Below are 12410 nucleotides of genomic sequence, written 5' to 3'. Positions count from 1 at the left end.
TTAAGGGACAGAATGGTCACTTCTTCCAGGTGCCAAGGAAAAGCTTTCCTCTTCCTTTGGCCTGCTATGTTTCCCTTTTCCCACTGGTTACCAGGAAGCTCGGAGCTATACTGCCAGCTCTGCTGGGGTAACCGTTTCTTCCTTGTATCCTACCACAGTCATCTCCTCCAATATGCAGTGTTTTCTAGAGGCTTGGATGGTGTCTATTAAGTTCTTAACTAGGTACCTTGCATCTAGCAAGCCTACAGTTAAGTAGGAGCTTTAATCCTGTCTCATGTTTTCTCATCTTCCCTCTATTTGTAACCATCTGGTTACATATGTTTCATTGTAAGTGTTGCCTCAGGTACATGTTGGGAGTAGGCAGGGGAAAACAATAAGGAAATTGGATTCAGAGTTCTCTGCCTTATATTCCCTCCCATAGTTATCACTGTCTCCTAGTTCGAAAACCAAATCAGAAGCAGCTTAAGATGGATTTTTATTTCTTCTTAGAAAAAATAAATAAATGAATACATTGGCTTGAATGTCCTTCCCCCGCTCTTACTCTCCCCCTTCAAAAGAAGCAACACTGTGAAAATCCTTAAGATGGAGAGGCAGAGAGTTGGTCACCAGGACCCACAATGGAGAGAAAAGACCCTCCACACACGAGGGGTCAGAGAAGGGCTCTGTGGGTGAGTGTGGCTTGTAAAACCTTGGCCGCTGCGTGGGGGCGGGGGATCCGTCTTGAGCGGGGGCTGGACGTTTCCAGCTCTCCCCGGAGCCCTCACAGTTCCGTCTTTACCTTGTGCATCAAATCCTTCTGGTCAATCTTGTCTAGGTCCTGGTACCAGCGGTTGAAAGCCAGCAGGGCCACGTTCTTGGCAGCCACTGCCGTCACCTCCACGGAGCTGGCCGCCCACTCCAGGGCGTTGAGGAGGAAGAGCTGGTCGTGCAGCACGAACCGCGGGAGGGGGCTGCGGGGGCCGTGGACGGGGTGGGCCTGCCACTCGGCCGTCTGCACTGAGTAGTAGGAGCGAAAGAGGGTCTTCAGCTGGGAGCGAAGGAGGGGCTGGGGGGACCGGACTCGCCACACGGCGGCCTCCTGAGGCTGCTTCCGCCGGAAGCTGGCCGAGACGTTGACGGGACACATGTTGTCCAGGGCGCAGAAGAAGCTGGGGAAGTCTGTGGTGAGGATGCTGGCAAAGGGGAAAAGCTTAGGGTCGGGGAAGCCGAAGTAGGAAGAGTTGAGGTAGCCATGGACCAAGGAGATGACGGTGGGCTGGAAGGAGCCCTGGACGACATCAATGGGTGGGTCGAAGCCTTCAAAGGTGATGGTACTGCTGTTGTCCAGGTGCAGGGGGGTGGCGATGACCACTATGTCGTAGTAATCAGAGCCTGTGCCCACCTCATTCTCATACTTGACATGGTACAAGGGTTTCCCCTCTAGGAGAGGGAAGAGAGCACAAAAGCCCGCTTCTTTCTCAGCTTCTCCCCACTTACCTGCCATCTGGGGCCCTGCACTGAGGGGACGAGACCCTCAATGGGTGCAGCTGGGCTTTCCAGCTGCTGGGTCCCAGTCTTTCCGTGCTGGTGTGGCTGCAGGGTGAGCCCTGGACTGGAGTCAGGAAACCCGAGCTCTTTCTCTGGCTCTGCCTCTGACTAGCTGGGGGAACGTGGGCAAGGCTGTGGCTCAAAGTCCTCAGTGGTCAAATGAATGGGACTAGATTAATGCAAGTCTCTGCTTTCTGGCTCTGACATTTGAATCGGGGCAACAGTGCCCTCTGGTGTCACTCGGCAGTGCTGGGAACCACTCCCCAGCAGGTCATAAACCAGGGCTTTAGGGACAGAGGAGGTGGAAGTGTTCACTGTTTAGGAATGGAGTGGCCATGGCCCCTGCTCTGTCTACTCACCTGTTTGCTGCAGGGTCACAGTGGTGACCGTGGCGTGGATCACGTTGGCCTTGGTGAGCTTCAGCAGACCGGAACAAACCAGCTTGTTGCCTCCCTCCACAGACCACAGGCTGCCTTGGGCCCCGGCTAGCGACATGGCTCCTGGGCAAAGGGGGAGGGAGGGCGGCCAGTGGGTTCTCAGAACCACTGCGCGGTGGGCTGGAGAGTCCAGCACCGTCCTACCGGGGCCTCTCTCCCAGGCCAAGACTCCTCCCAACCCTGGGCGCGGAGAGACGACACGCACAAATAACTGCAACAAAATTCACAATGTTGCGAAGTAAAAACATTAGGCTCAGTGCAAGAGCCACTATAAAAGACCACAGATTGTATGATTCTGCTTACACAGACTGCCCAGATTGAGCAAATCCATAGCAACACAGAGCAGATTCGTGGTTGCCTAGGGCTGGAAGGCTGGGGGATGTTGGGGAACTGATGGCTATAGGTGTGGGGTTTCTTTTGGGCAGTGAAAATGTTCTACAATTGATTGTGGTAATGGAGGCACAACTCTGTGAATATACTGAAAGCCACTGAATCCTACACTTTAAATGGGTGAACTGTGTGGTATGTGAATTATATCTTGAAGGATACATACAGGATACCGGCAGAGTGAGCAGGGTAGTCTCGCTGAGGTGAAACGAGGCAGGACCTGAAGGGTGGGAAGGAGCTAGCAGTGCCAAGAGCCAGAGGAATAGTATCCTGGGCATATGGGAGGTGCTTGTTCATTATAAACCTTTTCATTCATTTATTCAGCAAAAATGGGCTGAGTGCCTATGATGGTCGGCACTGTTGTAAGGATACGTCAGTAAACGAAGGAGACAGAGGTTCCCATTGGAAAGCCTGCCTTCTAGTGGGAGGAGATCAAATAAGTCGATCAAGCAGTCTGCTAGAAGATGATACCTGCAGGGCAGGAGGGGTAGGGGCAGCTTCAATGAAAAGGCAACATCTTCACAAAGACATGGGAGAGCGAGAGTTTACCATGATTGTGTCTCAGGGAAGAATGCTCCACGCAGAGGGCTGGCCACACAAAAACCTCAAGGTGTGAGTGCGCCTGGGACGTTGGAGACACGGCAGGGAGGCCAGAGTGGCTGGTTTGGGGTGAGGGAGTGGTGAGGTGGTGAGGCCTAGACCATGTAGGGCCCTGCAGGCCACTAGAAGGACTTTGGGTTTTCCTTGAAGGTAAGTGGGAGCCATTACAGTTTTACATGCAGGCCTGTTAGGATCTGTCTTTTGTTTTAAAAGGATCATCTGGCTGATGCATTGAGCTTGGGGGGCCAGGGGGTGGGGCACATGGTAGGAGAGCTGCAGTAATCCTGCTGAGGGATGTTGGTGGCTTAGACCAAGGACGAGGCGGTAGTAGGAAGCTCTCAGATTCTGGGTATACGTGGAAGGTAGAGCAGATGGGATTTCCTGACATATGACATAAAGGATATGAGAGAAAGAAATGATTCAAGGTTTTGGCTGGAGCAATGGAAAGGAGTAATTACCAGCCAAGCTGGGCAGACGCTGGGAGGGGCAGGGGCTCGAGGGGAAAGATCAGAAGCTCAGGTTTGGACATGCTGAGTCTGAGACGCCCATTAGCCCTTCCAGTGCAGACACAAGGGTGGCAGCTGACACATGAGCCTGCATTTTTGGAGAGAGGTCTGGGCTGGAGGTCATATTTGGGAGTCAGGTGGGTGGAATTTAAAGTCTTGAAACTGGCTGAGCTCACCAAGGGAGGCTAAGTAGTTGAGAGCAGAAGAGGACAAAGGACCGAGCCTGGGCCTTCCATGGTAGGAGGAGGAGAGGAGGACACAGCCAAGCAGGCCACTGAGTGCCCGTGTAGCTCCTCAGCCTTGATTGCCGCTCTCTGCCCCTCCACCACCCCAGCAAAATCCTACAGCATCTTTCAAGGCCCAGAATGGTCATCATGCCTTGGGGAAGACATGCCCTGATGACTCTCGGGCAGATCTGTGGCCTGTGCTGGAGGATGGTGGGTGGTACATGTGCCCCCCTGCCCCAGTAATAAGCTGGGAAGATGCGGTGCTCTAACAGATAAATACCCAGGGGCCCAGACGCCTCAACGGGACAGCTCCTGAAACCGATCCAAACAGGAGTGGTAAAAACACACAGGACGTGAGAGCTGAGCCTCCCTTTCACCATCTGTGAAGTGGGATGAATACCATCTCCTGACAGCTTGGAGGATAGATGCCAGAATCAGAGGGGGCAGTGTTGGCTAGGCAACTGTACTGAGCCGGGTAAATGTGAGGTTATTACAGGGAGGGCCAGGGAAGGGCAGGTGGGCAGGCCGAGGGCTGGAGGCTCACCGGCAAAGGCGGGCATCGCTGCTGACTGGCCGTAGCTGGCCCGCAGGACAGCGGAGACGACATCATCGATAAAGCGCTGTGTGACGCCCACCTGGAGCAGGGACTCGGCCACGGAGCGCTGGGTCATGTTGACAAAGGCGGATTCCCCCAGCGAGTAGAGCAGTTCCTCCACACCCGAGAAGGCGTAACCGTGAGCCTGGTACTTATAGATCCTGGGAGACAAGTGGAGCCAGAGCCCTTGTGCAGAAAGGCCTTTCAGCTGGCCACCTGCTGCTGGGTCACTGCACCTGGGGGGGCCCAGCAGGGACCCGCGCCTCCTCTCCATGCAGTGGGTGGGAGAGGAGGCTGGTAATGGCCTATTCGCTGGTTGTAGTCGGCCTGTCTCACTTAGAGGGACAGCCCAGAGGGAAGGGCAAATACTCTGGAATCCCACCAGACCTGGCTTCACATCGTGGCTCTGCTGAATGACAAACATGTCACCTCTCAAGCCACTCCCTGCCTGAGGTCACAGCCCTCTTCTCACTCAGCTGGGACTGCCAAGCAGTGGGCTATGCCCGCCCCCACTGACACATCCCCTCTCCAGCAACTTCGGCTCTGCCCGAAGTGGCTTCTAGGACCACATCAGACCCGATGGCAACTGCCTTATGTCAAAGCTGTCCGGCTCGGTCCAGCAGGCCTCCCACTCACCCCCTCGATAATGGCTTGTTCTCCCACAACTCCCCCCATCTCAGGGGCTGGCATTTGCCTGGAACAATCTGCTGATGGACTTTTGGATGGCTGGCCTTTGAAAAAGTTGCCTCTGCTTGGGCTGCTCTGTCAACCTGTTGAGTTTGGTTATGGACGTGACACCCAGATGGGGGTATCCACAAAGCAGTTAGAAACTGATTAGTTAGTGGGTCTGGAACTTAAGGGGAAACTGGGGGCCGACAGGTAGAGGCTGTCTCCCACAAAAAGGAGAACTTGGCCCTGGGGGTTTAGATGAAATTGACAAGGGAGAAAAATATAAGAAAGAGGAAAGAGGAGTGAAGACATGGCTTTGGGGGCACCCGGAGAATATAAGGAAGAAGGGCCATGAAAAGCATAGTTACAGGAGTGGGAAGGGCGGAGAAGCGCCAGCAACCAGGAAGGAGGCCTAGAGACCACGACTGAGGGTCTGATGCTGCAGCCTCTGCACCTGGGCCAGGAAACAGGGAGAACCTTCAGGAAGGACTGTGGGGGAGAGCTGCGTACCCGCCTGGTGAGTGAGCGGATTACGAGAGGTGGACAGGGTGACAACAGCCCACTTGTCCTCGTTATTTGGAGTTGATGGAGAGGGGTCCAGGACCCAAGGAGGAGACAGGTGGTAAAGAAAGCTGTTTGTTCATGGTGGGACTGGGGGACAGAAGAGTTTGTAAATGGTGGCCCACAGGCTGCCTGTGGCTGACAGATATGTTTCATTTGCCTTATAAGATGAATTGGTTGTGCACACTGAAAAACTGGGAGATTTCACATATAACTGGATTTCCAGCTTCTTCTGAAACACTGGAAGATGGCATTCCCCCATGGCCACCAGTGGCTCGAGCAGAGAGCGGCCGCCCCTTCAGGGGGGGCCTGGCTCTTCAGGGCCCCTCACCCCCTAGCCTTCCCTTCCACCCAACTGCTTCACTTATTCATACCCCAGGTGGGCCCTTGAAGGTGGCTGAGTTTGCAACCCATGCTTTTATTTACCAGTTTAGCTGAGGGAAAGAGGATGCCAGGGTGACAACGCGAGAGACCAACTACCGCTGCACTAAGCAAGCACCTTGCCGACGCTGGGCGTGCTCGGAGCCTGGGCGGAATTCTCACACCCGGCAAGTACCTTTTCCTTTTGGACAGTGTACAGTCACGTTGGTTCCTGCGGCACCTCTATTCCTCTCTCCTTCTAGAATGCCCTCCCCACGCCCCACCCAGCCCTACCTCATGAACTTCTCCATGACCTCCTCCACCCACATCTGCAGTCTCAGGAAGCTGATGCCGTAGTGCCACCAGAGGCGGAAGAGGTTCAGCAGGTACCAGTCAGTCTCCTCCAGCACAAAGTCCTCCCCGTTGAAGATGGCACTCCTCCCTCCCACTTCGCGCCGGTGCCGCAGCCCTGAGGAGACAAGGAGGAGGCCCTCAGGTCCCCTTTGGAGGACCCCTCGCCCCAGGGGAACCTAGCGATTCCTGAGGCTTAGATTCAGGGGCCGTCCTGAAGGATGCACATGGATCGGCTCCATTAAAGGGAATATGAACACTACGGTTTGTGCCATATGAACACTACGGTTTGTGCCATCTGTGCTGCTTGTCTAAGAACAGTACACAATACACTGGGGAGATATCTGGCCTGGCTAGTCAACAAAGAAATGAAAATTAAACTAATGTACCATTTTATATTTTTTTCCAACAGGGATCCACTCAGCCACGAGTGAGGGAAATTCAGACGTCATCCTGGACCGTCCAGGGGCTGACAGCCAACAGGGCCTGCTCTGAGATGGCAGCCCTGGGCACCAAGGCCACATGGAAGGAATCACAGCTCCTGGCAACTGCCTGCACTCTACAACTTACAGAGCACTGGGTCTTCGTATCTCACTTCATCTTCTCACAGCCTCAGGAGAGGCAGAACAGGTGTTAGCAACCCCAGGTAAAGATGTGGAAAGTGAGGCTGAGCGATTATAGGACCTGCCCTAAGTCACGGGTTTTTATTTCTTTCCCTCCTATTCCTGTCCCAAAGCCACGAAGTTCCCCTACCCAGAGGCAACCATTAAGTATATTCCTGCAGCATCCTTCTAGAGATATTTTGTGCAAACACTTATAAATGTGTACATATCTCTGAGTTATCCCTCCCCTCACCCCCACATACTATATACACTGGTCTGCACCTTATTGACATATGTATCTTGGAGACTGTTCTATACGTGGGCCTACAGGACTTCCTCACTCTGGCTGCTGAACAGTCGGCTGTGTACTTAAACAATACTTTGTTTAATCTCAGATCCCAGTGGGTGGGCGGGTGGGATATTTTCAACTTTTTGCTATTACAATGCTGTAATGAACAACCTTGTGTGCCTACCACTCTGAACATCTGCGGGTACACCTACAAGATCACTTCTGAGAAATGCAATTTCTGCATCCAACCGTATATGTATTTGGGTTTTTTTTTTAACTTAATTAATTAATTTAGTTTTGGCTGAGCTGGGTCTTTGTTGCTGTGCGTGGGCCTTCTCTAGTTGCGGCGCGTGGGCTTTTCTCTAGTTGCAGCGAGTGGAGGCTACTCTTCGTTGCAGTGTGCGGGCTTCTCATTGCGGTGGCTTCTCTTGTGGCGGAGCACGGGCTCTAGGCATGCAGGCTCCACTAGTTGTGGCTCGTGGGCTCTAGAGCGCAGGCTCAGTAGTTGTGGCACACGGGCTTAGTTGCTCCGCGGCATGTGGGATCTTCCCGGACCAGGGATCGAACCCGTGTCCCCTGCACTGGCAGGTGGATTCTTAACCACTGTGCCACCAGGGAAGCCCCGTATTTGTGGTTTTGACAGATGCTGCTGCGGTTGAATCTCAGTTCTCTCACTTATTAGCTGCAGAGACTTAGCCGAGGTGTGTATGCTTTCTGAGCCTCAGTTTCCTTGGGAGGAGATACAATACCCATCTTGCAGGCTGGTAGGGAGGATTGGAGGTAATGCCTATGTATCACCTAGAAGGATGCCAGGTACTTGGCAAGCATACACCATGTGGAAGCCATTATGATTATGATTATTGAGAAGCAGCAAATTGAAAGGGAAAGAAACTGGCCTGGGGGAGAGGTCAAACCTGAGTTCTAATCCCGGCTCTGCAACTAACTCACTGTGTAACCTCAGGCAAGTTCCTTCCCCTCTCTGGTCTCAGCTGCTCCATCTGTAAAACGAGGAGATTGGGCTATATGACCTTCCGGCCTTGACCATCAGGGTAATCTGGGAAGGGCCCGAGGGCTGCCGCCAGCCCCAGGACGGTGCACTCACCCAGCTGCTTGACGAAGCCCTGCATGTGGAGGCTCAGGGAGTGGAAGGAGGCGGCGCCGCTCTCGTAGTGCTGCTTGTTGACCGAGATGGTGGCCAGGCGGCCGCCCACGGTCCCCTTCTCAAACACGTCGATCTGCACCCGGGGGCCGAAGTGCTGTTGGAGGAAATGGGCCACGGCAGAGCCCCCAATTCCGGCTCCAACCACGGCTGTCAGCAGGCCCGGGAGGCAGGCGTGGGGAGAGACAGAGCATGGGCGTGAGACTGCGGGTCACGCCTTCTCAGCCTCCTGGGCCGGTGGTTCCCAGGTATTTGCATCTCATAGGCTTTTAACATCTCAAAAAGGAAATCTGCAGCCTCCTGCCTTCCTGTTAGTTGCAAACTTGGTTCATATACCATCAATAGTCTCATCCAAGTCACTGAGAAAAGCGTTTCATTGGACAGGGCTCTGAGGTGCTGCTAGGAACCACTGACCAAACAGATAGTAATCATTCCATAGCACTGAGAGGACAGTAAAGCAGCTATGAAACTACTGAAAAGGATGGCCATGCTGCCCACAATTTTTGCCCACCACATATCTAAGACACAGCTTTCGTCTCATCTGACAGTCTTGTAACCTACTCAAAAAGAGAATGAGATAAAGCTGGTGTGATTTGTCCTTACTAGACCCATGTTGGTCCCTAAGACCACAGGCTCCTGTCAAGAAGGCAAAAATACACGGTTCTTTATGATCTGGGCTCCATTTACTTATTCCATTCCCTGCCTCACCCTTGCAACACTCCACCTTCTTGTCTGTCTTGACTTCTTTTGCTGTGGAGCATGGGACTTTGCTCTCTCATGTCTGTGCCTTTGCCCTCACTGCTTCCTTTGTCAGAAATGCTCTGTCACCCTTTGCCTCACTGACCTCTGTGGCCCTTATATGTAGTTTTTAGCTGGCTTGCCTGACCCGCCTCAGGCAAGTGTCCCTCCTGCATAGTCCCACAGCACTCTCCTTACCCTGGCCTAGTCCATGGCACACTATACTCAAATGATCTGTTAAGGTCTGAGGGCAGGTCCCTATGTCCCCAGATCCTGGCAGGCAGTAGAGCTCACTATTTGTTGCATCTTGAAAGAACAAACTACTTCCTTCTTCTCAGTGTTTACAAAGCCACTTCCAAGAATGCCCTTAACGTTTTAAACCAATGTGCTCCCTACCACTTCCATTTTCGACCAAGCCCCAAATTACCCTTCCCCGCCCCCCCCAGAGAAACTGCTATCACAAGGCCTGGAAGCTGCCCAAGGACTACAGGGAAGCAGAAGACCTCACCTCATTGAGAGTCAGCTCATTCAACACCCACAAACTGACACCCACTCTCTGGTCTGTGGTAAGATGTGCTGGACATAGGATGAATCAAACAGGGAGAGCTCCTGTCCCCCTGAGCATAGGCGGGGAGCGGGTGGACAGACTCATGCACTATTAGCAATGACAACGTGTGACCAAGTGCAACAGCAGGATTCCAGAGAATCCTGAGGAAGCAGTGAATTCTGCCTGAGGGTGTGGGCCCCAGGCTTCACAGGGAAGCAACGACCCTGGAGCACAATAGGCTTTGCCAGTGAGCAGAAACACATTCTCTGCAGAGAGAACAGCATGGTCACATGTGGAACTATAGGGGAGTAGTAAGGGTCCAATGTGGGCTTCCCTGGTGGCGCCGTGGTTAAGAATCCGCCTGCCAATGCAGGGGACACGGGTTCGAGCCCTGGTCCGGGAAGATCCCACATGCCGCAGAGCAACTAAGCCTGTGCGCCACAACTACTGAGCCTGTGCTCTAGAGCCCATGTGCCACAACTACTGAAGCCCACGAGCCACAACTGCTGAAGCCCGCACGCCTAGAGCCTGTGCTCCACAACAAGAGAAGCCACAGAAATGAGAAGCCCACGCACGGCAATGAAGAGTAGCCCCCGCTCACTGCAACTAGAGAAAGCCCGTGCACAGCAATGAAGACCCAACACAGCCAAAAATAAATAAATAAATAAATAAAATTAAAAGAAAAAGGGTCCAGTGCCACACCGAGGTGTTCAGATTTGATCATGCAGCAGCCTGAGGGTTAAGCCATCTTAACAGGAAGCTCCTCGTTCCCATTGTGGGTAGAGTCCAAACCACCACGGACAGACAGAGGCTCTTGTCAGAGGGCTGAGGACAATCAGGAAAGCTACAGGACAGCATGGCATTGCCACGTAGCCTGCCTTGATGATGCCTGGGGTGAGGTGGGTAGGGCTGGCTGGAATGAGGAAGGCAGCAAGTTCTGTGTTGCCAGAAATGGTAGAGCTGTGAGGAGGCCCTGCCCCTTCTTCACTGTTCAGTGAGAAATGTCCTGCTCTGCTGCCCTTTCCCAAGAGATGGGGGAGGCCCTGCATCTCAAGACATTGCCTGCCTAATTCTTCCGGCTCCAAATCCACCTCCTCCATTAGGCCTTCTCTGGCCACTCCAGCTCTCAGGCTTCTCTTTCCTCTGAAAACCCTAAACGTTCAGTCCCAAACTGATTTCTGGCATGCTTCAGCCTGTCTTAACCCTTTATGGCCTGAGCTGTGGTTTGGTAATCCAAACTTTAGCACTGCACTGGCCCTATTAAGTCCGTGGTGCTCCCATGGGGCATCCCTCCCTGCCACCTAGAGCGCACAGAGGGCAGCCTAGTGGATTAGGGACTCCTTCTCCTTCACACCAGAAGCCCAGCATCTCTTCCTATGGGAATTTTATATACGAGGGACTTGAAAAACTTTGATTCACGTAGAGTTAAAATGACAAATGTTAAGAGGTAAAAAGTGTAAACAAATATGGAATTCTAGTCAATTATATACATGATGAAGTATTTAGCAAAATGTCATGATGTCTGCAATTTATTTTGAAATGCATTAAAATGTAAGATGGATTAATGCACATGTGATAGGTATGTGATAAAGCAAATATAGTAGCAGTTTCTTAACAGCAGAATCTAGGTGCTGGGTATACAGGTGATCACTGTACAATTCTTTCAACTTTGGTCTATGTTTGAAAATTTCAAAAGAAAGCAAATAAGTAAGAAGACTGCTGTTGAAAATTCCCCACTTCGTCATTCAGCAAATCTATCCCCAGAGGACTTACCATGGGTTCTGTCTCCCCTAGAACTGCCTCCTACCCTCCATGAGGTTTTGGCTTAGATGTTACTTCTAGGAAGACCTCCCAGAGCCCACAAAGACTGGGGTGAAGCGCCCCTCCTCTGAATTCACAGTGCTTTCTCAGCCTTAGCACTAACTTCCTTGTATTGTGCAGTCTCTTCTCCTCCACACAGAACTGTGGAGCACTGTGCCTGCTACATAGACGACCCTCAATAAATCTGTGTGAATGACGTCAACCAGAGAGGCCAGAATCTCTGTCCTGGGGGCACCTGGCAAAGAGCCAGATGCACGGCAGATGCTCAGTGACCCTGGACCTTCCGGTAAGATCGGTGACCAGTCCTGCCCCAAGCCTCTTTTCCGCCATCAGCACCTTGCCTACTGCGGTCCCCTTCCTCGCCCAGTCGCAGTGCCTCGGCTCTTCTCCACCCAGCTCCTCTCCCGAGGACCCCTCCCTCGCCCGACTGCCTTCCCCTTCCCCCATCCAGAGACTCCCGGCTCACAACCCTTTTCCCTCGCAGCCCTCCCCAGATCAGCACCCCACCCGGTCCTTCCCGCACCGATTTTGCTGGGCCGGGCATCGCCTGTAGCGGCAGCGGCGAGAAGGGCGGCCAGCGAGGCCAAGAGCCGGGCAGCGCGGGCCATGGCGGGCAGCGACGGGTGCAGCACGCCGGTGCTCGGGCAGTCGTGGGTTGGCGCTGGGCTCTCCGCCCCAGCCCGGCGCCTCACTGGCTGTTCCGCCTTCCAGCCTCGCTGGTCGCAGCCTCTCATTGGACAATCAGCCTTCCCTCTCCGGCAGGAGGCCCTCATTAGCCGCATCTCTCTGGGGGCAGGCTCTGTCATTGGCAGCTTCTCCGTCCCGCCTCCTGGATTCGGTTTCCTCATTGGCTGGCTCGTCCTGCTCCGGCGCAGGTGTGCGCGTTTTGAGTGCTCGGCTTCAGGACCAGGGCCCATCTCCGGGGGGATTGACGGCAGGGAAAGAATTGAAGCTTTGACGATCTCGGTTCCAATCCAACCTCTGAGCGTTAGTGGCTCTGTAGCGTGCCTTGTCTGTGTCTCGTTCTGTTTCCC

The 12410-nt window shown here is 53.4% G+C and overlaps 1 protein-coding gene across 2 annotated transcripts; it reads right to left on the bottom strand.

Moving 5' to 3' along the window:
• Positions 1-458: 458 nt before the first annotated feature.
• On the bottom strand, positions 459-12364 carry PCYOX1L (prenylcysteine oxidase 1 like). 2 transcript variants are annotated; one of them, XM_060143942.1, is made up of 6 exons: positions 11900-12364; positions 8214-8420; positions 6164-6338; positions 4229-4440; positions 1887-2027; positions 459-1419 (listed from the first exon to the last, which is right to left on the bottom strand). In XM_060143942.1, exons 1-6 carry the CDS (start codon positions 12291-12293, stop codon positions 761-763), a joined length of 1788 nt encoding a protein of 595 aa, XP_059999925.1. In that variant the 5' UTR covers positions 12294-12364; the 3' UTR covers positions 459-760. The 2 variants fall into 2 exon arrangements, with proteins under 2 accessions (XP_059999925.1, XP_059999926.1); XM_060143943.1 differs by having other exon boundaries at positions 8214-8367; positions 11900-12059.
• Between the last annotated feature and the right edge of the window lie 46 nt (positions 12365-12410).

The sequence above is a fragment of the Lagenorhynchus albirostris genome, chromosome 3 (assembly GCF_949774975.1).
Source record: "Lagenorhynchus albirostris chromosome 3, mLagAlb1.1, whole genome shotgun sequence".
NCBI lineage: Eukaryota > Metazoa > Chordata > Mammalia > Artiodactyla > Delphinidae > Lagenorhynchus > Lagenorhynchus albirostris.
The sequence above is the reverse complement of the archived record's forward strand: the minus strand, read 5'-3'. Positions and strand labels throughout refer to the sequence as shown.

What these genes read in the sequence shown, in the direction of transcription:
- PCYOX1L (XM_060143942.1), bottom strand. Translation starts at nt 12,293, where the DNA reads ATGGGCCCTGGTCCTGAAGCCGAGCACTCAAAACGCGCACACCTGCGC. An exon ending in TGCCCGGCCCAGCAAAATCG is followed by an intron (nt 8,421 to 11,899) that starts GTGCGGGAAGGA and finishes GCCTGCTGACAG; the next exon opens with CCGTGGTTGGAGCCGGAATT. An exon ending in TGTGACCCTGCAGCAAACAG is followed by an intron (nt 1,420 to 1,886) that starts GTGAGTAGACAG and finishes TCCCTCTCCTAG; the next exon opens with AGGGGAAACCCTTGTACCAT.